The sequence below is a fragment of the Notolabrus celidotus genome, chromosome 10 (assembly GCF_009762535.1).
Source record: "Notolabrus celidotus isolate fNotCel1 chromosome 10, fNotCel1.pri, whole genome shotgun sequence".
In the NCBI taxonomy this organism is placed as follows: domain Eukaryota; kingdom Metazoa; phylum Chordata; class Actinopteri; order Labriformes; family Labridae; genus Notolabrus; species Notolabrus celidotus.
In genome coordinates, this window is record NC_048281.1 from 17859005 (window position 1) to 17886341 (window position 27337).

A 27337-nucleotide genomic window follows, 5' to 3' on the forward strand; every position below is an offset into this window, starting at 1 on the left:
AGCCCCTGAGTAGAATGCACTGACACATTAGACCTAGGCTAAAGCAACCGTTGAACAGATCTCTAAAATTACTAATTATTAATAAAAACTGATTTTTGACCAATTGGGGGCAGAAGAAACAAGTTGTGAAGGAAACAGTGATGTATCTTTTCCTAAGTTATGTTTAGCGAGCTAGCATGTAGGGGTTTCACGACTACTAATTTTTACCAGTTGCCATGTTTTTTAAATAGTAGTCAGCTAGTCAACTAGTTGTAATGTAAGACAGGTGCAGAAATAGGGGCTCTGGTGAACAATGGGAATTGTATTCTGCAATACAAATAGCTCAAGCGTTCTGCGTCTGCTAGAGCGAGCAGTCAGCAGTGGGTGAGATGTTTACGTATTGCAGATATGTTAACATGGTTCTTCAGCACAGCCATGCACAACCAGCATTTCATTTCGGACCGCTCTCATCAAAAGAATGTATTATTTGCATGCCGTGAGTTATATTTGGTGGTATGACTCTGGTCTTGGAGCTCCCTGGCCTTCCATGCGCATACGTGGAATGACAAAGCCTGAGGTGGGGAGAGCACACTTCCCCCTCTCTTTCATGTGCATACATGAAGAGCCAAGGCAGGGAGAGCATCAGCAGCAAAGATCTTCAGGCATCAGTGACAATACTTATGACATTGGTAAAATCAGACACAGCGTAAAAGGAGGTTGTGGTGGAGGTGGCTTGCACAGCGGTTTGCAGGGGAAGACAAGCTAACATAGTTTAACCCTCCTGTTATGTTCATTTCTCAGGGACAGCAATAATGTTCCTGGGTCAATTTGACCCGGGGCATATCTAACGATCTAAAAGTGTTAGAACCCCAAAAAAATCCCAATAAGCATTTTTCTAATCTCATTATTAACTCCATTACTAATCATTTAAATCAATATTAAGAGCAATGGTGTGCTTTAATTTGCACAATGGTTAAATTTAGTTAACTGACAAATTTTTTTATGAACACAGTTGCAAAGAAACATGTAGTATTTGACACTTCTGACCCCTTTCAGCCTCCACTTTAACTGCCGGGTCAAATTGACCCACAACCAGTCTCTATGTAATATAAACATGCAGGGGGTTGCAAATGTGTGAAATGAGCCATTTTCATTGTATATATTGTTTACGCTAATTAAGCCAAGCAGATGAAGTTTCATGACAAAAAAAATCTTGTAACATTTCTTTTTTGATTTTTGAACTTTAAAAAGGGTCAATTTGTCCTGCAACATACAGGTGGCTTAAATAGAATGCCAGATCTACTATTTGCCAAGTGGATGCATAGATGGAATGAGCTGAGCGGTCCGTTGGTAGAGGCTGGCGTTAAGAGCAGCTGATGGACTGTGGGCCGAGCCTGACTTTGTGGCCTGCCTGAACTTGTGCTATGCTAAGTTTCACTGTGGAGTCGGTGTTATCTTCAGTGAAGTACTTCCGTACTTATGAATACAGAGACTGTTATGCCAGGCCAATTTGTCCTCAACTAAGTTGATTGTTGCCTACAATGTTGACACATGGTTTCAGTAGTCAACTAGTCAATCAGTTCGGGAAACCCCTATTAGCAAGCAGCTTTGCCTAATCAGCAGCATATCATTCATTAGCAGTCACGTTTTTGGGTGAATCAGCTATTCAATTATAATTTATTTTGGTACCAGTCTTGCCTTGGAACATAGCAAACCTGCGAACTCGTGATCCATTTGGCAGGTACATGAACTCAAAGCTTCCCTGAGGAACATTTGGTTTGTTATGATTTTGGCGCCAACTGTTGACGAAGCACAACATCTATCTTTACCAATCTCATCGTATCCATACATAAGTGGGGACTCATCTTTCTCTCTTTTAACAGTCAAATGTATGACTCACTGTAAATACTTTCCATGGGGGAAAAAAGGCTATTTGGCAGAGTTCCACAGACCTCCTCGTTTGACACCTACCCCCCATGTTGTTGGTCTTGTTAGCTTTTGAAGCTCTGTTTAATAAAGAGGAAATCATTTTTGTAGGGTTTAATCATTTTATATTCCATAGCAGTACCTTTAGCATATCCTTTGACACTGAAAATATAAAAGGCATAGTAGTAGAATCACAGGTGTAATGACGTTGAGTAGAGTTCATAGTACCACATTTAGCTGATTTAAACATTGATTACTCCTACAACATTTTCTGAAAGATCTTTAGAGTGAAAAAATAATAGCAGATCATGCGAGGAGTTCTCCTCTGGTATGTTTGGAAATCAGAGCTATTCAGATGTAAATCCACCCATGCTCCCATCTCCCGATACACTGTCCCCTTCTCCCCATCAATATGACAGAAGACGGACATAGGCTTTTAAAATGCCCAGACTGAGAACAACACACCTGTTGTGATGAGCTGAACTCAAACACCACATGAGCATCTACCCCAGATGTCTGTGGCTATCTGCCTCACAGGATACCGGGATAACATCACCCCAACACACACGCGCACGCACACGCACACACACACACACACACACAAACTCAGGGCTGGAAAAGAGCTCTCAATGGCCTTGATTAACCATTTATGCTCACTCCCTCAGAAGAAACACGCTTCCGCAATTTGGTCCCTCACTTGAGTTGCCTTTCTGGTCCTAATGATCACATGCAGGGAGGGAGAGAGGCTGAAGTCATTGCATGAGGAAATGAAAAGACTGCTGCACAAACAATGTCATAAGAAAATGGGGTATATTGTTTTAAAAATAAAATTGTGTTTATGTCCATTTATGATTTCTATGACACAGTAAATCTTTTCATTGGTAGTTAATTGAAGACTTTAAAAAGAAAAGTGGAAACACAGAATAATTGAAATTAACCCTAGTTTCAGCAGTGTGAATGCTGCTATATTGGGGGTTATTGTTTTAACCAAACAGCATGGCACATGTGCATACAATGCATAAAATCAATTATAAAGCACAGTCTTCATGGAGGCACTGTAACATGCACACTCCAACGATTTCTCTTCGGGTTATGGCATGATTCTAAATTACAACAAGACTGTGCTTTGACTGTTGACAGAGGATATTCAGACTAATGAGCACACACAGACGCGTAGGCCATGTTTGATCTTAAGCTATAAAACACAAGGGCCTGACATCCCCTGCCTGGATACAAAGAGGTGCACATATGCAAACACACATACACACACACCTTTTCTGAAGTCCACATCGCAGACAGCCCTACAGGCACATTTGTTCAAACAGAACAAGAACAAAGAGAGCAGGTGGCGCTCGACCTTCCACACCTGCTAAAAAACAAAAAAGAGCAATAAAGTAGCTCTACACTGGAGACTTTCCACCTTTCTTCATTTATTGAAAAAGTACTTCTACAAGCCAGAGCTGCTCTCTGGCTTAGTTTCAAGTAGAAATAGAGATAGTAATAAGTAGAGATAATCAGAATTGTTTACTTGATTTTGGAAGTGTAAGTAACATGCAGAATAACCAACAAATACTTCTCTTAAAACATATTCATGCATGAAGCTTCTTCCATCTGGAGGTAGATCTAATCTATAAATCATAATAACCTGGCAGGGGTAGTGATGAGAAGTGAATCCCATCCTTTCATTCAAAGATCCAAACCTACTCTAGAGACTGAGTTGACAGAATAAAAGAAAAAGCAGAGGGTAGAAAAAACGCTCCACGTTTAATGAAAATACTAGAAATGTGCAGGTCCTGTCCTTTGCTCATAATTATTTCATGACTCCTCTGGGACACAGAAAACTCCTATCTCAGCCTCCCAGCAAACCAACCGCCGCCTCTGGAGCGAGTTGCTGAGTATGTGCACAGCTGAGACCGGCTAATTAAATGTGGACGGTTACTAACCACGAGGCCGGGCTGAGGAGCATTATCCTCTTTGTCACCAGGCAGCGCGCTGGACTCCCTGAAAGGCAAGAGAGTTCCTGTTTGATGTGATCTTGTGCTGACTCTGGAGGAAGATCTAGAGGGCTGGGATGTCTTTTGTGGGAAATACAAAACAGCAGATTTCTTTTGTCTTCAGGCAGAGTCAGGCAACAGTCTCATTTGCTCTAATGGTTTCCCCGTTCTTGTGTACGTGCCCCCCTCTAGTGCTGGCTATGCCACAAGGACCTCTGAGAGGGGACAACAAATCAGGCCATCTAACAGCAGGTCACTTTACTGTCACTGCTCTGACACACACCAGCAACCCTGGGAGCTTCTTACCCAATTTACCTTGCTTGGTCACAAAAACTGAGGCGTGCCACTGTGAAATTTCTCTTTCGCTTTTTAAGAGGCACAACAGTAGAGGAGTGGAAGGTGCAAACTTGGTATAACTCAGCAGAACAGGTTGGCAACAGAATCTGACAGACAGACACAGTGGATGGAAGAATAGGAAAATAACAAACCTGAAACTGACAGAATTTCTGTGCCAAAGAACGTTCCTTACAAAAAGTATGTAAATAAGCAGGTTGGGTGGTGAAAAGCTCTGATAATTGGGATGCACTGCGTCTACAATATGTACATGGCACAGAGTGTACACAGCTGCTTCAGGCCAATAGGAGAGCGGCCTGAGAGGCCAGGGCCATGAAAGCTAGGTTCACAATGAAGGATCACTTCAAAAGAACTTGTACACAATGGCGAGCCCATTTCAATCGGCCCTGCACTGAGATAATCAGCCGAAAATAAACACGTCCTCCATCTCAGGCATCACTCACCAAACGCTGGCAGTGCGGTGAATTTTCCCATCAAAATAAAATATTTACGTTGGAAAACAAATGTCAAATGAGATCTAATTTAGTGTGAAGACCAGCTAAAGGTCTTGCAGGTAGCACTTTGTACACAGAACCGTCTGGATAGGACATCAGTCGTTGTGGCTCTGCCTCCACTCTTGATATGTTTCTTCCACTGGAAAGGTCACTGTAATGAGCTACTTAATGCTTCCTAAAACTATTTCCATGCACATTTGGAGAAATATCTGAAAGATCATCATCATAAAAAGATATTAATTTGTGTGCTCTGACCAGTGTTGCAAACTCCTCAGTGTGGAAAGTAGCTAATGGCTGTCCTAAAAGTCGCTAGAAGTCGCTAAATGACGTCATCCCATAATTTGCATCATCTGAATTGTAATAGACGCTGTCAGAGAGACGTGTAACGTCAAGGGAGAGACATTAATAGGTTAAAAACATCCTAAATATGTTTATAACTACACTTTGGAGCCTAAAAAAAAATCTAAGTAAAACATTTAATTTTTCAACAATATAATTTTCAAAAGATTTATTGTATACAATCTACATTAACAATCTAAATGGATCAGCCAGCGGTGTCTTCGTACATGCGCGAATCATTTGCAGTCTGACTGCAACTCAAGGGACTGCTGCGCAACTCGGACTGAGCCGTCTGTGAGTGATTTGGGACGGGGGCAGCGGGGCCACTGCAGCACCCTCAACTCATTTAGAACGATACATGCTTTCATTTCAGAGTCTCCAAAAGTCTCCAATAACACCAGAGAAAGTTGCTAGGTTTGTCGCTTGTCGCTTTTTTGAAAAAGAGTCGCCAGAGGGGTCTGAAAACTTGTTAAAAATAACGTCAAAGTCGCTTAGTTGGCAACACTGGCTGTGACCATAGACTGTATATAAAATGGACAGCGTTGCTCCGCCTTTTCCCGTTGTACGGTTTTGAAGCCAAAAAACCTGTTCCAATGTGCAGTCATTGTGCAGCCAGTGCGCTGTAGAGAATTTCTGTGGTTGCCACAGTAATTTCTGTGTTGCCACAGTAACAAGCTCCACCCTACAGCGAAGCGTCACAAGATCCTATGGAGTTTCCCTCCACAGCAGCTGTCAATCAAAGTGAATCCGGAAGAAAAACCCAGTTTTTTAACCCCTAATAACTAACGAAAAAACAACTTCAGAAAAAAGAGGCCTTGAACACAAAACAGTCAAATAATAACTACATATCACCACAGCAAATGGATATGAGAAACATTCGTACCACGTGTATTTATTTTTCTAAGTTTGACTGCTCCCCCATTCAAATGAATGGGGGAGACAGAGTTTTTGGCCTATACTGCAGCCAGCCACCAGGGGAGGCAGTTTTTGTGGAAGCTTCACCTCCAGTCGAGCGAGCTGCACCCCTGGCTCTGACACAGAAAAGGGGAAATCTAAACTGCCCTTAAAAACAGACAAAAAGTTAGACTGACAAACTAGTCTACTTCCATTTACGACAACACTAAAGCTAAAACATCACTATGCTACAGCTAAAATAACCGCCAGCTTCTGCTCTAATCTCTACCAACATGCTCACCTCAGGCCCCACAGCCTCAGACAGCATCAGGAGCTCAGAGAAAATAGTCAGTGGGACTGTAGTAGAGGTGTCTAGCCACCTCCAGATGAGTGTAGTTGTGGAGGATCCAGTTCTGCATGGGGCTGTTGTCACAGTGCTCCACTGTGGGCCCATAGGTGCCGTCGTCCAGGCGACTGATGGTCAGACATGATTGGGTGATGATGTGGAGGAAAGTGTGCTTCTGCGGCAGGCGAACCAGAAGTGAGAGGGACAGATGGTGGTGAGGGTAAGTCTGATTTATTGTTTAATGAATATGTCTGATCTCTACAGCCCACTTCTCCAGTTTAATTAAGAAGGTGATTTTTCAGTGACAGTGAATTAAAAAAGAATAGCCTTCTTTTGTTTATTTTTAACCTAAACCCAACAGCAGCTGACCTTTAAATAAGACTTAACATCGCTGCTATGTCATGAAGTGTTTGAAATATTCACAGAACAAAAAGTAAGGCTGTGAAGTAAGGGCTGAAATGCCACAAACTGTCAGCAGAGTTTTCTAAAGACAAAATCTGGTATCACTTAAAGCTATATCAGGAATCAAATGTACAGTTTGTGACAACACATTTTCAAACTAAAGCCACAGGATACAACAACCAATCAGAAAGCAGAAGCAACTATCAGTACATGTTTCACCTGAGAAGATAACATGTAACTCAAAATACATACAAAACAGGTAATAATGGTTAATACAAATCATTGTTGTCACTATAAATTATTATGGGGCCACCGCAAAGATAGTTTATCAATGTTCATTTTTCAATTTGTGTCCACTACTTTTTAAATGAACGGTTTTATCTGTTTAATATATATGTATCTTTATAAACTGCACCTAATTAAATGTATTTGAGTTTAAAAATGACTTTTCCCCCGTCTTATTTTCCCGTCTTTTAAATCTTTGAACTTGCATTTGTCTCATCTTAAAAATCCTGTGAGGAACTCCTTGCTCCCCCTACGGACAAACAAATATCTTCTCTCTTTACTGATCTTGTCCTGTACATATCTAATTAGAGTTTGCTCTTAAAATATCTCACCTTGCTGTCTTCTACAGTCTGTGAATCTTTGCCATGTTAATGTAAACATACGCTGTCTCAGTAACATGCTATTAATAGCCTTATCTGACACCATCTGACAGTGGCTACAGTCCTTTGAATAATAACCTAGTAAGATGTAATCTTGTTGCTGAATCTTCTTTAATTTTAGGGGTCATGAAGAGGCATCAGAATATATTTCAGTCTGTTTCATAACCATCAAAAACACTTTACAGCAGCTTTAATGTTTTTTGAGTTGTTCATGATTTTAAGATTCTACTGACTTTTAAAGCACTACATGGACTTACCCCTCTCTATATCTCTAAGCTTTTATCCCCCTACAAACCTGGACGCAGTCTGAGATCCTCTGGCAGTGCTCTGTTAACTGTTCCAAGGACCCGACTGAAAACCAAAAGGGACAGGGCGTTTTCAGTCAGGGCTCCTACACTCTGGAACAGCCTGCCAGAGGAGATCAGACTCGCAGAGTCAGTCCCTTGTTTTATGTCATTACTCAAGACACATTTTTATAGAAGAGCTTTTATTGTGTGAGTTTATTTAATTTGTACTCTGTCTTTAAGGGTCCGTTTTATAGGCTTGCATGCTTCTTAGTTTTTATTTCATTTTATTTTTTATCGCTCAATTTTGCTTTGCACTTCTTCTTGTTTTTAATGCCCACTGTAAAGCACTTTGTTACCTGTATGAAAAGTGCTATATAAATAAAGTATTATTATTATTATTATTATTATTATTATTATTATGTAGTAATAGGGTCAGGAGCGGTTAAATTTGGCAGAATGGTTTAAAGAACGGTTTTAAATTTGGCAAATGCTTATTGACATTTAGTTAAAATTTTGATTGCTTTGTACAGGCCTTCATGTTTGTGTTACTTTATGTTAAATTCCTTTTATATTGAAGTTTGTTTTGTTTTCTACATAACAGTCACATCAAATTCCAACCTAAATACATTTATGATTGTAAATATGTAATTTTCCTTTAAGTGCTCATCTATCCAGCTTTGGTCAGAATCAAACAGAAAGACCACGTAACTACTGGCATCTCATTAAGTCCCCAAAGGTCTCTGTCGGATGTAATTAAAACCAACATTAATATATGGTGTTATGTCATATGCACAGTATCGCAGCACCCTTTATTGAACCATGTAGATTATGTAAACTTTACAGGTCGTTGACATAAAAATCTTTCCAATCATTATCAATCATCCCAAACGTCCTGAAAACAGCATTAGGATGTTGTTTTTTACACTTGTGAATATGATTCCTGATCAAAGGTTTACAAGTAAACCGTTAAATCTTAATACTAACAGATTATGTAACTGAGTACATCTGGCAGCTGTAGGATAACAGAAATATTTAATATATTCATCCACAGGAACTACAATGTTTGTAATTGTTATTCATGTGCAACAGTCAGACTCGGTATAATGAACACTGCTAATTCCAGAAACAGCAGAGCAGGTGAAAAGCCGTACAGCTGTCCGTCATGGCTGACAGAGGATTCAGAATTCAGCAGAAGCATGAAAGAGTCAGGTATTCTTGTGACAGAGAAACTGATGACCTGATGAAATGTTGATGGTACTGTAGTCGCCCAGGATTTGGTCCCTGTCTGCCACACAGGGACCGAATCCTGTCACGCGCTAAAAATAACCTCGGCTACCGACAGCAGTGAAACCCCAACGCTGTGTACAACAGAGACCGGTCCTCTTCGTTTATGAATTATTCAATCTTTTTTCCATATTAAGAATGCACCCAGAGAACAAAGTGTAATGAAAGGATTTCTCCTTGGGTTTGTTCAGTGCTTGATGGAAAGCCTCCAGGCTTCCTCACCTTGCCATCTCTTCATGACAGCGATAGGACATCTCAATCACTGACAGGTAACACTAGAGGAGTCTTTTCTTAGCCTCTCCCAGAGGTTCAAAGGAAAGAAAGAATAAATACTTCATATAAAGGATGCTTTTTGAGTTGTATGATACATAAAGTACTCTGAGCTCTGAGTCAAAACAACTTGATGAGGAACCATCCCTCTGCTTTCAATTTAGGAGCCTGCAACATCTGTTTCTGCATTCAATTGAATATTGTAAATGTCAGATTATTACAGCTCACATAACCAGGAAAATGAAGTGAAATGAAACACTGCTGTTTGATGTACAGTTTTTCTGGCTTTGTCATTTATCTCATCTTCATTCTCATTTTGGTGCCACTTAAAATAAATGAATAACTCACTCACACATTTGTGTGTTGAGTGAATTCAATATCATCTTGCCTGCGTGCAACTTGCAGGCTATAAGGTCTGTAATGTAGTCATAATAAGAAAATTGCTAGAAGATTATTCATTCTCTATGCTCATCAATCTTTGTTGTGTTGTTTTGATTTATTACAGATTAGGTGGGCTTTATTTTTAGCTCTGGCATTTGGTTTATAGACTGTGGCAATGCAGCTGAATTTTTCATCCCATCCTTTGTGCATGTGATCTGGCCACCTACTGTTGGAATTTAAATGTTGATACTGTCAACAAACACAACAACATCAATTTAAAAGAGACACACACTACAGCCTCCAAAATGATCATACAGAATCAAAACCTTTCATTATTTGTGTTAACAGAAACTGACTGATATCAGAGTTCATGTATTTTATATGGGTGTACCACTAATACAGTCATAAAATATAAACTAGTAGCTCAGTGTGTCTGGTTAAATTTAAAATACATATCTTTCAATTTGATGCAAGAAAAACAACATAAAGAGTTTATATATCTACAAAGAGTCCCCAAGATGAAATAACATTCAAATCATCTATTCTAACAATCACTGACACATCACCACACAAAGCTATAGGACATCACTTAATGGGAATCAAGCTATAGAGTGATATTTAGGAGCTATGTTTTGAAAAGCTTACCTCAAAATCATATTCCCACTTGCCAACATACTACACGAAAGAAAGAAAAGACAAGAGAGGAGAGACAGCTGCTGGGTGCAGAGAACATAACAACTTCCTCACGACTAAAAATCTGGCACACACCGCCATCTGGTGGCAGCAAACAAGTACTACCCATATCCCTAGTGTGCACCAATGCACTGCCATCTCCTGATGACACAGACAAACACAATCAATCAGCTTTTGGTAGAAGTCATTTTCTAAAACATCAGCCGTCAGGAGGCAGGCATGGCTGCCTGGAATATCAGCCCGGATGTGCGGATAGTCTAAAGGCTTTGTGGGACATACCTCAGCATCGTACTCGAACATCTGATTGCCCTTCATGTGGTGACACTTGAGCATGACCACGGGTCCGTTGAGGCGGGAGACGTCCAGGCAGAGGTCATCTGTTCTGATTTCTTTATCGGCTGTGTACGAGAACACCTGGAAACAAAAACTGTCACAGTCAGGTCGTGAAATATCAGGATTTCTGACAGGATTCATCGTCTTACAGTCAAGAGATGTACAATCTCTGTCATTGAAAGTCTGCATTCTTACTCTTGATTTCACCTCTATCATTATGTTCTACACTTTAGAGGTGCAGTGAGAAAAACTTGCATCACATGCTGCCTTGGAAGATATTTTTAGCGCTTTCTACATGTACAATATTTCATTCCCCTCTTTTTGGTCATGTCACTGAGGGATTACACCGAGATTGTGTCTCATGTGGTGCAGCTAAGGACAAAAGGGACAATGATTGGACCGAAACACAATCAAATTCTTGGCACGAACCATCTTAAAAAGCCAAAGACTTATCAGTGAACCCCAGCATGGAGCCAAATCAGCAATGGACTCAGGGATGATGGAAAAAATAAAAAAGACTGGCAAAAATCCAAACTTGACTTGTATTGAAAATCCGTGGATTGACTTGACAATTTACACACACTTCATGTCCAACCTGATTGAACTCAAGCTTTCTAGTAAAGACCGAATCCCAGAGTACATGTATCCAAGATAAAGACCTGTTAAAGGCTTGATTGGTTCACTGTTGATTTAAAAGAGATCTATTGTTGTATATTGTGTATACAATACTTGTGAAATATTCCTTAACCCTCCTGTTATGTTCGTTTCTCTGGAACAGCAATAATGTTCCTGGGTCAATTTGACCCGGGGCATATTCAATTATCCAAAAGTGTCAGAACCCCAAAAAATCCCAATACACATTTATTTTTAAAATGTAATTTTTACTGCCATTACTAACCATTTAAATCAAGATTTAAATTAGATTGTTGTTCTTTAATTCTCACAGATCATGGTTCAATGAGGATAACTTGCTCGTTTTTCATTCAAATTTATGTTAAAACTTTTTTTAATGTGCATTTGAAAGCCCTAAATATAAATACAGTAGTTTTACGTGACATAGATTTTTTTTTTTATTTTTTTTTTTTTTTTTGAAGTGATGTTGAAAAATTAACACGACACCTCTTCTTTCAAATGCTGCCCAGATTTTTATGCTGCATTTAGTTGGTTTGGAAGGAATAATTGCCTGAAATAGGCTTTAAAAAGGGTAAATTTGATCCGCAACATAACAGGAGGGTTAAAGCATATTCACAGTTGGTATTTTTGAATAAGTATCTTGATTGTGTCACCTGGTTTCCACCCATGCCATGGCAGTTGAAAAAGCCGACTTTCTCGTTCTCTTTTCTCCCCATGTTGTCCACACACTGGTTGGTCTCCACATTTCTGATCTACAAGACAGAGTAAGATCAAAAAAATTAGAGGTCCCATTTATCATTTCAAATTTACTCTGCGTTTAAACTACCTTAATACTTCTCAGCAACTTAATGACTCATTTTTCACAACTTGTTTGTAGCAGTCACATCTTTGTAAAAAGCATTTCTACATACCAGAGGGTAATCAATACATTGTTTGAATAAGTCCAAGTCCAAAACCATAAAATTATTTAACCTCATGGATTTACAAAACTGCAAAAACAAAATATAAAGCAAGGAACAATCTGCTACCGAGACATATTCAAAGAGTGTGAAAGAGAGGGCGGGGGGTATAACTTAAAAAAATAAAAAAAAATTGAAAGATTATGAGTGTTGAGAATACAAGGAAAAGTTTGTGTTTCAGTCTGCGTTTTGAAACTGTAGAACAGACTCAATACAGAGCCACAGCAATGTAAAAATATAATCCAGTTTAAGATGAGGTATAATGACTGATTTCCATGAGGTACAGAGAGGAAGAGGGGCTTTGATAATCACGAGGCATTTGCTTTGTATGAGATAAAATATGATGACTTGTTTTCCATGAATGCATTCAATTATTGACAGAAAATAACACGTGAATAAAGGGGTGACATTAAATACATTTCACTACTTCTATTTGCATTTGTAAATTAAAATATTTCAGTGCTAGCTGGTGGAATTTTTTGATTTTTCTTTGTTTCTTAGTAATGTTTTAAAAAAATGTTAAATCAGCTTCAGTACCCTGGAGTCTCATTTCACTCAGGTCTTATGTTATCATACAATAATAAAAAAGCTAATTGAGTTATTTTTTTAAAAACAGGTCAAAGTAGTTGATGTGTTTTATGCAAATATCTTCTTATTCAAGCTTTTTTCTTTCTTTGCCACATATGATTGTTAACTAAATATATCTTTTGGGATTCAGTTTGTTGACAAGAACAAACAAAACAAGCTCATCTTTGTTTATTGAAGAGATATCATGAGCCACTAAATCCACAACAGCTAATTTTACTCTCCCCTAGTGTCAATCTCTTTCACTGAGGTGGATGTGACTAGTGATGAAATGTCAAACAGGGATCATGAATAAGGCAGGGAAAGTACATCAGAGATGCAACAATAAGCTGATCTAATGAATGTAAATAGAGCAGCAATAATTTTCTGTTAATTAAATAATTGTCCGAGTTATTTATTAAATAAAAAGACCAAACATTTTCCAACCCTGGTCTCCCAATTCTCTAAATATTCTACATTGTGTATCATTAAAAAAAATCCTAGAACTCCTGGACAAGTCTCAAATTTTCTATAGTTCAGGAAACTTAGATGTGTTAATAATAATAATAATAATACATTTTATTTATATAGCGCTTTTCAAAAACTCAAAGACACTGTACAATTGTTAAAATCAATACAAGCAAAAAAAAAACCCAAATAACAAATAACACAGATCAAACAAAACAACACAACAGTACAATCACAAATGAAAAGCTAACTTAAAAAGGTGAGTTTTTAAAAGAGATTTGAAAGCTGGAGGGTCAGAGCAGTTTTGGATGTGGGAGGGGAGTGAGTTCCAGAGGGTGGGGGCGGCTACTGAGAAGGCTCTGTCCCCCCAGGTTCGGTGCTTGGTTCTGTGAGGTGGGGACAGGAGGTTGGCGTGTGAGGAGCGCAGGTTACGGGAAGGAGTGTGATGGTGGAGGAGGTCAGTGAGGTAGGAAGGGGCCTGCTGGTGGAGGGCTTTGTGGGTGAGGAGGAGGATTTTAAACTGTATGCGGTAGGGGACAGGGAGCCAATGAAGATGTTGGAGGACGGGGGTGATGTGGTCATGGGAGCGGGTGCAGGTGAGGAGGCGTGCAGCAGAGTTTTGAATGTATTGCAGTTTATGGAGGACTTAGGATGATGTGCCGTACAGGATGCTATTACAGTAATCTAAACGTGATGTGATGAATGGGTGGATAAGGGTTTCTGCGGCAGAGAAAGAGAGGAATGGACGGAGGCGGGCTATGTTTCAGAGGTGGAAGAAGGCCGTTTTAGTGAGCTGGGTGACGTGGTGTTGAAAAGAAAGGTTGCTGTCAAAAATGATTCCAAGGTTACGGATGTGAGGTGCAGGAGATAGAGTAGAGTTATTTAAAGTGAGACTGACATTTGGAATGGGATTTGTGAGGGACTTGGGGCCGATGATTATGAGGTCGGATTTGTTGTAACGACAAAGGTTACTTAATGACAAAGTAACCGTCAGGTACTGCCTTTAAGTCACGTAAAGTTTGCATCATAAACTTTCATAAATCCAAATTCTACCAATCATCGTCCCTACTTAAGCTGAAATGGATAAATGATCAGACTGTACAGCCCGAGCAGACTCTGCTTTCACCGCTTCCCCAGACTTTACAGTCAACTCAGCTTTCTAATGAACTCACATCCACACAGCTAAAGCTGAGCTGGCTTTAAATGTTGCCATAGCAACTTATTATGCCTATCATGCAGGACCAGAACAGCGTTCATAATTAAGTGATATAAAACCTAATGGATCCAGCTGTTACAGAAAGGCTGACTGTGTGTTATGGAGGATGAGAGTCAGTCGGTAGAAGTCTGCTTTAGAGGAAGATGGAGAGAGAGAAAGGCAGAGAGAGTGAGAGAGAGCATGTACTGCAGTACAGCAGAGCAGCACAGATGAAAAAAAAAATCCTGTCATCCTCAGCTGTATGACTGTTGGAGGATTACAAGCTCATTTCAGCACGAGTTCTTAAACTGACATTACTTTCAAATGGCCCCCCGTCTATCGTACAGACAGCACAGTGCATGTCAGCGCTGACTGAGCCCAGTGCTGCTGTCCACACAGGCATGGGAATCAAGAGGCAAATTCAGGTCAATTCAAAGATGAATTTTTCTATGTGACCGGGAATGAACTGATACAAGAAATTCCTATTATCCTGGAACTAATTAACCATTAAGTCTCATGCCTAAGCAGCAAATTATCACACAGTTCCCACAATCCCTACATACTTTCTGCAGGAGCAACACTGCATGTTCCATCTCCGGCTGTTTGATTTATCACTCAATAGAACGTTTGCTCTATTTTTCAGATCATTATGACAAATAGATTACAATTAAAATGCATGCAGGTTAACATTTGAATGCCTTTGTGCATTTCCTGAGTTCCAAGATGACTTTTGTCTGCTGGGTGCAACCCATAACAAGACTGTGAAGATTACATACATGAGCCTTATCTCAGCTACCTGGTATTTACAGCAAACCGTGTAAACATTTGTCTGGGATCAATACTGACTGCATGAACACTCTTGTTTGTTTACCATACACGTTCAAACCAACAGCTCAGCCTGTGTTTTTATCTGGTTTTGCTCAGCCTTTGCTGGATCCTGAGATCTTGTGATTTGTCTCCCAGCGATATTGTGTTTCTGAAAGTAGAACCCGGAGGCTACAAGGACATCTCTGACTGAATGCAGAGCCAGGCATCCTATCTGCTGAATTATGGGAGATTAGAGTACAAGAGAGCTCATACTTCACCAAGTGAGAAGTATCTTCTTGGGATCTGGGAGTCTGGGTAGACGTTCTCTAGATACCAGGAGAATGGTTTGCAGTGTAAGGCCTCTCGGAGAGCTCTACGGGAGGAAACATCCCCGTAGTCCACACGCATCACACCTGCAGACATGACATACAAGAATTCAGCCATACATAGCAATACACTTCAGTCAGTTTTTACCATAGATGGCATCAAAAGATACATGACATGACAGCAACCCTTGAGTTAAGCAGAAACACAGAGCCCCCCCTACTGACTGGATGCAGTGTAGGTCATAAAGCACACTTCTTCCATATTAACAGATGGTATATGGGTCAAACTTTGATCTCATAATACATATGAAAAATGTTTCTCAAACATGGTTTTCGATAGTTCAAATCAGTTTTTATCACTCTGAAGAAACGGGGTATAACACAGTGATTGTTGGTAAGTTAAGTGTGTATTTTTAACAGCTGCAGGGGCGGGAGGTCAATACCTTAGCTCAGGGGTTCCCAAGCTGGTCTGCAGAAAATTAACCTGTATGATCATGTGTCTGTGTTTCCTGTGCTGTTATGAATTAACCTCCTGCTACTGATGCTTTTGATAAGTCACTGTTCACTAACCTTAAACTGAGGAGTCATCTGGCAAAAAGAAAGGTAGAAAACTCATTACATTTTCTATTTTCAAGGTTTTATTTCAAGGTTAGCTACTATTTTTTGTCAATATTTTTTACTATAATGGGTCAAATCTACTATTTTTTAGAGAACTTAAAAAACAAACACTGGAAGACCTCTCACGACTCCCCATTTGGTAAATGGTAAATGGACTTGTACTTATATAGTCTGTCTGACCACTCAAAGCGCTTTTACATTACTCGTCACAATCACCCATTCACTCACTGATGGTAGAGGCTGCTATGTAGTGAGGGACCATCAGTATTAGCTAATGTCATTCATTCACACACCTCTGAACAACAGAGTGAGCAATTTAGGGTTCAGTGTCTTGCTCAAGGACACTTCGGCATTTGACTGCCGGAGCTGGTATCAAACAGCCAACCGTCTGACTGATAGACGACCGACTCTACCCACTGAGCCACAGCCGCCCCATTTGTGTCTCGCGACCCAGGGGGTCCCGACCCACACTTTGGGAACCCCTGCCTTAGCTGACCTCTACTGCACAGACTCTGGTTCCCAATAAGCAAGATGTTAGCACCTGTCATGAGGGACTATTTTGGCATCACTTTTGCACAGTTAGAGGAGGTAGAGACACATTGCCCATCTTTATATACAGTCAATGGTAATTATCTTAGTCTTCACAAATTTGTGTTAATAGAAGTCAAAACATGTATTTCTGCACCACCATGACTCAACACCAGAGGGACCCTTTACAAAAATAACCCATTACAACCCTACTAGAAAATATGTGGGTGATCATTGCATAATTTCTGTTTAGCAATGCAGTAACTACCTTATTATTTCTGTAATGAGGTCATGTGAGGAAAGTAAGTCAAATCCCATTGTACATGTGAGGATAGCTGCAAACGGGTCGTCGCCTTAAGAGAGGCCAAAATGCAATCATTATGTAATATTTTGTGCCATGGTTAGTGTTTTTTTTTTTGCCAAACTGGAAGCGTGTAATGTATCAGCGTTAATGCAACTAAAGACTGTGGAAGGATTCTACACTGAATGGGCACAGACACATACAAACACATTACGCAGATGGTTTCTCCCCAGAGTGCCTCTTGCAGACTCAGAGCTTGCGTGTAGAAAGATCCAGGGGGGTAATTTATTATGAAAGAGTGTGACTGCAATAAGGAAAACAGAATACAACTTCCAAAATACCAGCCAACATGTTTAACCTACAGCATCGTGTCATTATCAATTAGAAAAATGGGAGACAACGCAAAGAGCACCTTGTGTTGCACCACAAAGTCTCGTGAAATAGAAATTTAAAGTTGGTAGATAAAAGCTATCAGGGGAAGCCTGCTCCTTCTCCCCTGGCTCTCTTGTTCCTCTCTCTCTCTCTCTCTGTAGGGTCCACACATCACATGTTGAAGATGATGAATAGCCTCTTTGATCTTGAAATCACCAGTGCAGAGGAGGGAGATGCACTTTTAATAGGATCACTAGAAGCCCCTCCCAAAATCAGGCCAAGCAGCATACTGTGCTCCTGTGTGCCAATAAGTGAGGTCTGGCAGCAGCGTGGCCCAGATCATTCTCCCTAATGTCCTGGAGGAACAGACAGTCATTGTGGGGGCCACAATACGCAGGGAGCTTCATCCATCACTACACCAGCTCTGTCTGCACACCTGCCCCGTGGAGAATCCTGCTTCGTCTGAGCGGAGGAGAAGGTCACAATTTGTGCTGGGAGATGGACAGATTATGGATGATCCCTTATAGGTTGGCTGGCATCTAAAACACTTAACCAGAGATTTCCGGGACACTGCTGTCTGCTAAAGGGTAATCACATTACTAAATCGACAGATGGAGGGGTACTCATCTCTCAATCTGCACAGACCTATTGTTCTTTTCTGTCCGTGCGTGTGTTTGAGCACTGTCTGGGAGGAGACCATCTTTAACAAATGTCTGAACTCAACTTCAGAAGAGAGCTAAAAATGTGTCTAAAAGTAGAAAATAATGAATCCCAGTTTGGAGATGACAAAAGCAGAATTAAGTTCCAATGTAAGACAGAGAAGAAGGAGAAATATAAATTCTTTAATGAGCCAGATAAAGTACCACAAAAGACTGACAGAGAGCAGCAATTAGCTTAAATATAATAACAGCCAGCCCAAGAGCTGCAGATTTTTCATATCTGCTGTAGTGCACAGTGAATACATTATCCTTCTGTCTGAACTACATGTTCTCTGTAACTGAAAACCAGCAGGACTTACACTTTGTATTATAGTCCCCAACATGTAATTCTTCTACAGTCAGTCAGACAGACGTACCTGGTGATATGATGTAGAAGAACTCTTTAAAATCGTCCATCCACACTTCTGCCAGCCGCCTGTTGTTCTTGTTGATGACTTGTCCAGTTCCTCCAGGGAAGCTGTACGGGGTGGCCTTCCGAAAAACGTGGCCCACGTGTGAACATGTTACAATTTCCAAAGAGCCGCCACACTGCCAGATCTGTAGACACATAGATACAACGTTGATTTCCAAAACGTGGGTTATGAAAGCAAAAAATACAGTCTCTCTGGTTGATGAAATAATTGGTGTTTAAAGCTTAATGACATAGTGGCGTCCATATTTTATAATTTCTAAACTGCTGTGTATAGGTCAAGCAACAACCTCTGGTCTCAAACTATGAAGCCCATGCGGAAGTGTTATAAACTGCACTTCATCAAGAATCTGCTTGAGGCTGGCTGCAGAAACACAGAAAACCACAAAGACGCCAATTCAAAAAGTTTGATCTTTGCAGCATTAATAAACATGTTTACAGCCGGGTTTAAAAAACGGCTTGGCTACAGTAGCTAATTTCTCTATCGGCACACACTGTAGAGGGGGTGAATTTTTTTCTAACGTAACAGTTCAGAAGATATTAAGATTACGAGTTTTTGCCCAAATAAGGACATGACTGACTGGACTCCCGGACGGGAACACACAGCTGTTGGCTAAGAGGCTCAAACTCCGCCTCTTTATGTCACACTCTGCCTGGTTGAGTTCCGCATTTCCAATATGGCTGCCGCCATACTGATGTCATGGATACTACGTCCATATCTTATACAGTCTATGGTTGCATGACCAGTGATGTTTGACGTCAGAGTGCAATTAGTCTTTATTTTTGATTTAGTTATTTTTTCTGTGATTGAATTATCTAAATAAACATTTTTACATACATAACATTAACAATGTTGTTTTGCCTTAAACAAAAACATAACAGTTTTCTTGATTCTGTTAAAGACCACGAGACACCAACCCCCTTACAGAAGTCTGTTGCTGCTGATAGATGGTGTGGAGGGTCAAACCCAGCTAATTAGTGCTTTCATTCTCAAAAATATATTTTTTGAGTTTTCATCTCCAACATCTACTTATAACAAAGAATATTTGTAAATTGTGGTCATGAGTGGGAATTACAAATACTTTTTTTTGCCGGTCTAATCGGTGCCAAGAAGTTGTTGCTATGAGGTGGAAACACCCGGATAGGCTGACGGTCAAGAGCTGGATCCTCACCTTCCTAGATATAGTTCACTTAGAGCTTTCCACTGCTCGAATGATCACAGTTAAAGAGTGTAATGTTCAAATGTGGGCTTTTTTTGCCGAAAAACTGAAATAACAGATCTAGCCTCTCTTAGGATCTGTGTTGTGGTCTGATGCAGCTGGTGGTCTCAGTTTGTTCTGGGGTGGGTTTTTAATTTATTTCAATTTTGTTATTTTATTGAATTTATTCATGTATTTTTATTTTTTTATGTGTGTGTACATTTATGTATGAATACCCAAACTTAAATTTGTGTGCGGCTGCTTAGCCAATGTACCCACTTGACTCTGCGAATGTGATTACAATGTACACCATTTGTCATTAATTGTAATTTTTCTAAGAAAAAAAAAAAAAAAAAAGATTTGATCAAAAAAAAAAGTGAGCGGGAAATACAATACATCATGCAACTACTATTTTGCTCTTTCCATATTTCATCTTTTATTGGAAGTTTACTCTTTATAATCTCTCATTTTTCCTTTAACTTTAATGGTACAGTCCAGGAAGTACACAGGTCTTAAGCTTGTATTTTATCTCCTAAATTGAAAGCTTACAAATTTCTTTCAGCTTTTAAAAATTCTCTCATATGAACAATCTGTTTCATATCTATAAAGCTGCATGTAAAACTGCAAGTGAAATAACAGTATGATGGGTGTTTTTTTTTAAATTGTGCCTTTATTAGATAGAACAGCTGATGAGAGACAGAGAATGTCAGGAGTGGAGAATGTGGGATGACATGCAGCAAGAGGTCGTGGCTGGGAGTTGAACCAGCGACTGCTAAAATGAAGACTATAGCCTCTGTATATGAGGCGCACGCTTAAACTGCAAGGCAAACTGGTGCCTCAGAATGTACATTTTGATGTAAGCTTGAGTTTTTCCTATTGTTCCCCTTAAAATAATAACAAAATAAATCTAAATTCAGCCAAAGTTCATGTCATACTCATTAGGATATAAAGATGTTTAGCAGAGGGTGCTCTGACTGATGTCGGAACAAACCTTTGTTTGTTTTGACATCGTAAAAATTTCCGATTTCTAAATCTGTTTTACCTCGATAGAACAAGTGTTAAGCAATAAAGGAGCTTACATTAGTTATTGTTTAACTTGTTTCGTCATATATTATGTATGAACATCATCTCTGAGGGAGCATCACAGTCTCTTTAAAGCTGACTGATCCAGCTGTTTCCCCACTACCAGAGCAGCCGTCTCTTCAAATGAGAGGAAACAACATCTCATTTCACTAAACATTTCTACATTAAAGATTTGGCTGTCTGTACGTCTTTTCCTTTAATCTCTTCGAGAGAAGATGTTATGATTAAAAAAAAAAGATGTAGGCGAGGAAAGCATGAATGAAAACAAAGAAAGTTGCTGTTTGGTGATATCATGATCATTTTCTTTTCTGGCCTTTTACTCACTCTGAAAGACATTTCCAGGTTCTCTCCGCCCCAGATGTCCATCCCTGGATCGTAGCTTCCTATTTCTTCAAAGTAGGTTTTGTCTATAGAGAACAATCCTCCTGCCATCGTGGGAGTCCTGCAAGAGACACAAGTGAGCCTTTTGCAATATTACATCTCTTTCCACTGTATTAGTAATAGTAGTACAAGTTAAATAAAATAAAGGATCAATTTGTTTGACATTCTCAACAAAGCCTCAGAGGTGTAATTACTTATCTTTTAATCTGTTCTGTGTTAAAGTCAGGCCCTTAATTGAGGACATTGCTGCTGGGAGTGATTTGCATACAGATGACAAATAGTTCCTTGTTTTGTGTAGCCAGGAAAAAAAAAAGCAGTGTTTCTCTATTTATAAATCTAATGAGATCATCTATACTTAGATTTTAACGGAGCACAATCACAGCTATGTGCTATTTAGGACGCTGCTTGCATCAGCGCGATACACAGAGGAAATGGGCCTATTTTCATCTGCAGATAAAAATGTCCCTCTTTCATAAAAAGAGTCCAAGGGAAGAAATTTAACTATTCATGTCTGCCCTTACAAAAAAAAAAACCTACTCTGCTCAAACAAGAAACTATGAACAATCATCTAAACACACGAAAAGTGTCCCTTCACTTTTTGTGGTTTGACCTCCTCTGTTAATTCATAACACAAATATGCTATATAAGTGAACAGTCTGGAAATGTATCTACATTTAGCTCCAGAGGAGGCAGAAACATTTCCTTTTGTACCTGACAGGAAGTGTTCTGTCTCCCTTGCGTCGATCCATCTCCCGCTGGGGAACCGGGTACCAGCGGAAGTTCAGCTTCCAGTTGAATCCTCCATAGGTCATATCTGAGCCTGCCATGTATTCAAACGTCTCGTCGCTGATGACATCGATGATAGGGCACACCACTGCTGTCCTGAAAGACACAAAGAAGAAAAAAGGAAAGATTCAGTGTGGAGATGAGTTATGGAATGAAAAGTCTGTCAAACAGTAGCAGAAAATAGCCTTCATAAATCCTTGGAGCAAAAGGTAGAATCTTCAAATGTCTTTTTCTTCCTGACAAACTGTCCACCCAAAGATGTTCCACTTAAAGAGATATAAAACAGAAAAGCAGAAAGTCTTCATGCCAGAGGCTGTCAATGGCAAACTAATATACGTATCAGTAGGCTGATAAAACAATAATCAATTTCCTGCTGGAATCCTCTATGGAGGGTTCCCAAAAATCTTTTAAAATTTTGCACTTTTAAATAGGGGAAGGATGAAATATTGATACAGTAATGTGTTGACGTAAATTGTGCAATCGTATCACATCACATTGCATCGCATCGTCTCATAATGTATCATATCGAATCATATTGTATCACATTCATTGTATCAAACTGTATCATATCAATTGTGAGCAAGCGGCAACCTCCGGTCTAAAACTATGAGTCCAATGTGAAAGTGCTAAAGACTGCAGTTCATCGAGGATCCACTTGAGGCTGGCTCCGGAAGTACTGGAAACCACATACACATGAATAGGAAAAAGCCGATCTTTACAGCAGAAATAAACATGTTTACAGCCTGGTACAAAAGACCAGTGTAGTCTGGATAGCTCATTTCTCGATCGGCACACACTGTACAAGGGTTGAACTTTTTTCTAGCACGGCAATTTGAAGATATTGAGTCTCTTGATATTACGAGTCTTCCAATGAGAGGCACACCTGACTTGACTGACAGGCAGGAACACTGAAGCTGTTGGCTAGGAGGCTCAAAGACCGCCTCTTTACCTCACAATCGCTCGACAGCAGCAATATGGCTGCCGCCAACGATTGGCCTCAAAACAGCTCTTCAGAAACAGATGGGTGACGTCACGGATACTATGTCCATATTTTATACAGTCTATAAGTTTTAGGTCTTTTTCCATTGTACACTGATTATCACGTACAAAAGTAAGAAAATAATACTAGTACACTTGTAAATAGATACCTGTAGCTAGGGCAACATAGTTGGCAGAAAACTCAAAGTCAAATAGCAGCCAGGCTGCAGATGTTTGTGAGTATGTTGAGTTGATGTATTTTCTCCCACAGTGTGATAGGCAACTGCAGAGGTCTAAAAGTAATCTAACAAGTTGAATTATCCACCTTTGGATCAGGGCAAAATCCAAAATGTAATAGAAATGTAAAAGAAAAGTGACATAAAAGAGTGATCCCATTCATGTTATAACTAAAGCCTAAAAAAGTCCCCCTATTCTTAACACTATGCATGTTAATAGTGTTGACATTAACATGTGCCTGGCCATATACCCTAAAACACAGTCACACCGATGCCTCACTAACTAATCCCTGTATCTTCAGAATTATTTGGACCACAGAAATACAGAACTGTGACTTCATTGTGTGACATTAAAACCGAAAAACCAACAAACCACTTTAACAAAGCAATTAAAAGTAACACTTCAATATTCAACTCCCAAGTTTTAAATGTGTGGGCTGCCAACACTTGGTAGAGGTGAAACTGAGAGAAAGGTATGACTCATAACAATTCTTGTCATGTTTGAGTAGTTGTGACATTTGGTGTGGATTTGTTGTCAGTCTTATTTTCATCTGGTAGATCGTTTACATAATTACATAAGTGTGCATTGTTTTTAATTAAGCCTTGCCCGCACCCTTTCATTGCCCCAGCTTTCATTGCCTTTAATCTTCAGATGAAATGCACCAAAGCTTATCCCGGTTAACTTAAATGAAAATATGGGCTTTTTTTTTTAGCTTATATACTAATTGTATTTGGTCTATAAATGATTTTAACACATTTTGTACATCATTTTAAAGTGCATATCTTTATTGGACAACATCATAACATCCTAACTGGATGTCAGCTCTTCTTTCACCTCTCAGTTTCACCAATCATGTAAATTCTCAGTACGGGTGCAACAATTTGTTGAAGTTGACAAAAATTTGTAACAAAACTAGTCACCACAAATTAAATAGTTGGTGACGTCATCACACGTGTTTTCTTGCTATGGGCATAAGATCCTTATCCAGAGTGAAATTGTTGAGGGGTGAGACATCTCACATCCTTACTATCTCTGCTGAGTGCATCACAACGCAGAACAGCGACCAGGAAGTGACAGATAAACAAAACATAGCTATATGGTGGCAACCGATGAAACACCATCACGTCATGAATTTTCTAAAGTTCAAGAGCATTTTATGCAAAGAAAGAGCTGCCTGCAAATCTGTAAACCAGAAATTGCTTTTCATGGGAGTGTGTCAGTATGTGTGAGCTCTTTGAGGAGGATGCACAGTGACATTAAACTTAACGGTCCAACTTTAGAGTCAGGGTGTGAGTTTTACATTTTCAAAACCTTTACCTTACAACCCTTCATCTCTTTCTCTTCCCTCTCTCCTAACATGAAAAAGTGGAACAAACTTTGTCCATGCCACACATTTAAACTTAATCATCTGTCTTACATGAATTAAGATATTAGCAGCGTGTTTGGAGTTTAAAAGAGTATTTTTAAATTAAAGAGCTGACTGCTAAATGAGTGTTTTTAAAAGTAAACTTAAGAGTTACCTTTTTTAATCTAGCTTTTAATTTGGAGTAGTTCATTTTAGACCTGGACTGCAATATTATTTTTATTATTGTTTTTATTATTTGTATCATTTTAATCATTATTATTTAAACCATTGTTTTAACATTTATTTATCTTATTCATAAAAAATAATTATTTAATTGTCTATTCATTTCTTGTGTTCATCTGATCTTGTTAACTCTACCTTATTTTTAACTTTTCTTCCCACTCTTACTTATTTTATTGATTTTACTGTATTGATTTTATTTTTAAGTATTTTATTTATAATCATGCCTTTTATAATTTTACCATTGCTGTTGTTTTCTGACTGTCTGTTATTCTGTGAAGCACTTTGGGCTACATGTTTTTATGTATGAAAGGTGCTATATAAATAAAGTTGAGTTGAGTACCATCAAGTTATGATGTTAGTTGTAGCCATATTTCTAAGCTGATACACAATTTATACATTCTCTTCTCATTCTGCACTCGTTCTTCTTATAGGCATTAATATATCAGCAGAACCTTGTGAAAGTGTAAAATGCTGTAAAACTGCATTATATAATGTTCTGAGTCACATAGCAGCGATTTTTACCTGAGGGGAAAAGTATGCGTCTGTCCACAGTTAAGCGATAGATCATAAATGAAACATTATCAATCCATCCATCTGTTGATGTCAGTCTCACACAAACAGCAAGTGCATCCTCTGTTTTCTTCAAAAAGCAGGTAAAAGCCTAAAATAAAATCTTAGAGCTCTGTCAATCAAAAGCACACAGAAAATCCATCTCTCAAAATAAAAAACAAACTGTCTCCTTAACATGCACCTTACTTTAATCCTGACTTTAACACAACAGCTAGCATCAGCTGCAGCAGAGTAAACACAAAAACTGAAGCCAAAGTAACTGGATCTTACTTTTCCTCTGAGGCAGCAGCAGAAGCAGACGATGCAAAATGATTATCTTCTGCTATCAGCAGCATCAGGCTCAAACTGTGTATTCAGACTTGATAGTTTGCTGCCCCATCAATATTCAGATATAGCTTTGGCTCAAGCAATCAATGGTGCAACTTCAGTGAAACGTGATATCAGCAGTATTAATAAAACATGTCATGGACTGAATAGGCAAAAGATGAAAATGATTGACAGGGGGCCCAAAAACACTGGCACCACCGGTCCTATTAAAAAAAAAGATGGTCAGGTTATGTCATGTCACAAAAAACAACACAGTGTGGTCCGTTTGGTTAACCCTACCTGTCCTCTTTGATGCGTGCCAGCAGGGGCTCCAGCCAGCCGACAGTGCACTCGCAGTGAGCGTCCAGGAAGGTGATGACCTGACCTTTGGTGGCAGCTGCTCCCCTCAACCTGGCTCTAATGAGACCCGAACGCTGTTCCATCCTAAGGATCCTCACTGGCACCTCAAGAGTCCGCCCGTAGTTCTCCAGCTTCTCCCCCAGGAAGTCTGCCAATAAACAAACAAACAAACTTTTTAACAAGTGTGCATGTTCAAAAAAAAGTCAGGAAATGTTCTGGTTCCAGCATCCTAAACATCTATTTTCTGAAATATTATGGACCAAAGAATAATCTTTATAGCAAGAATAAAACTGGCAGACTGACCTAAGACAAAAACTGTTCAGCTGCATATAACTTAATTTAGTTGGTGTGTATGCCCTTATCTGCTCTTACAGTTAGGACTGATAGTGTTGATTCCTGTGGTGGTCTAAGCACTGATGTGTACTTGTGTCTTGTATTGCTGGTGACTCACTAAGACTCACAAAGTGTATCCACTGTTGTTGACTTTAGCTCTAAATCTGTGACACCACTGGCTATTATATAATGTTTATTTTTTAAGCCTCTTATTAGCAGGAGTGTAGACTACCAACCTCTCTCGCTGGCATCATCCACTAACACGATCTCTGTGAGCAGGTGTCTGGGAGAGCGGTTGATGACACTGTGAACCGTCCGCAGCAGGGTGCTCCACGCCTCGTTGTGAAACACTATGACAATGCTGGTGTTTGGCAGGTCATCTGTGTACACTTTGGTCTTACAGCTGATGGAGGAACAGGGAAAATATGAGAACCAAAGAAAGGAAAGTCTCCCAACAGGTAATTCTATTTGAGCTATTTTAGAGGCCTTCAAAAGGGTAAAATTCTGAAGTGTTTTCACAAAAAGCAAACCTCAGGAAAAATCCAAACATAATTTTGAGGCTACATTTCTATTTATATAACTCTATTTACTTATCCGACAGGAGTCATGACTCATCTCAGCAGCCCCAGGTTAGAAACCACAGTTCTAGAATACACCATGGGATTGTTGCATCAAGCACTACTGTAATTAAAACTATTGTATTGAGACTAATGGTCAGTTTATTGTGAAGTTGATTTAATAAAATAATCCTTCTTTAATCTGAAAATCTCCAACATTTGTTGTCTAAAGCCCCTCAGATGTTCAGTATTTAGTTCAATGTGGGAGTGTGGCATACTTAAGTACATAATAATAATAATAATAATGCTACCAATAATAATAATAATAATAATAATAATAATAATAATAATAATAGTAATAATAAAAGAAATAGTAACAATCATAACAATAATAATAATAATAACAATAATAGTAGCAA

At 39.3% G+C, this 27337-nt stretch overlaps 1 protein-coding gene across 2 annotated transcripts in view; it reads right to left on the reverse strand.

Moving 5' to 3' along the window:
* The window catches only part of galnt13 (UDP-N-acetyl-alpha-D-galactosamine:polypeptide N-acetylgalactosaminyltransferase 13), a 58192-nt gene that overhangs the window by 5305 nt on the left and 25550 nt on the right, over positions 1 to 27337 (reverse strand). The window contains exons 5-13 of one of the 2 annotated variants that reach the window (XM_034694694.1): positions 26598 to 26764; positions 25969 to 26176; positions 21915 to 22085; positions 21147 to 21264; positions 18488 to 18668; positions 15541 to 15680; positions 11928 to 12026; positions 10588 to 10722; positions 6282 to 6501 (exon numbers count right to left, since the gene is read on the reverse strand). In XM_034694694.1, the coding sequence (XP_034550585.1) occupies positions 6316 to 6501; positions 10588 to 10722; positions 11928 to 12026; positions 15541 to 15680; positions 18488 to 18668; positions 21147 to 21264; positions 21915 to 22085; positions 25969 to 26176; positions 26598 to 26764 (1405 nt within the window). In that variant the 3' untranslated portion in view covers positions 6282 to 6315. The remainder of the gene's footprint in view (positions 1 to 6281; positions 6502 to 10587; positions 10723 to 11927; positions 12027 to 15540; positions 15681 to 18487; positions 18669 to 21146; positions 21265 to 21914; positions 22086 to 25968; positions 26177 to 26597; positions 26765 to 27337) is intronic. The other variant, XM_034694695.1, reaches the window with a different exon arrangement.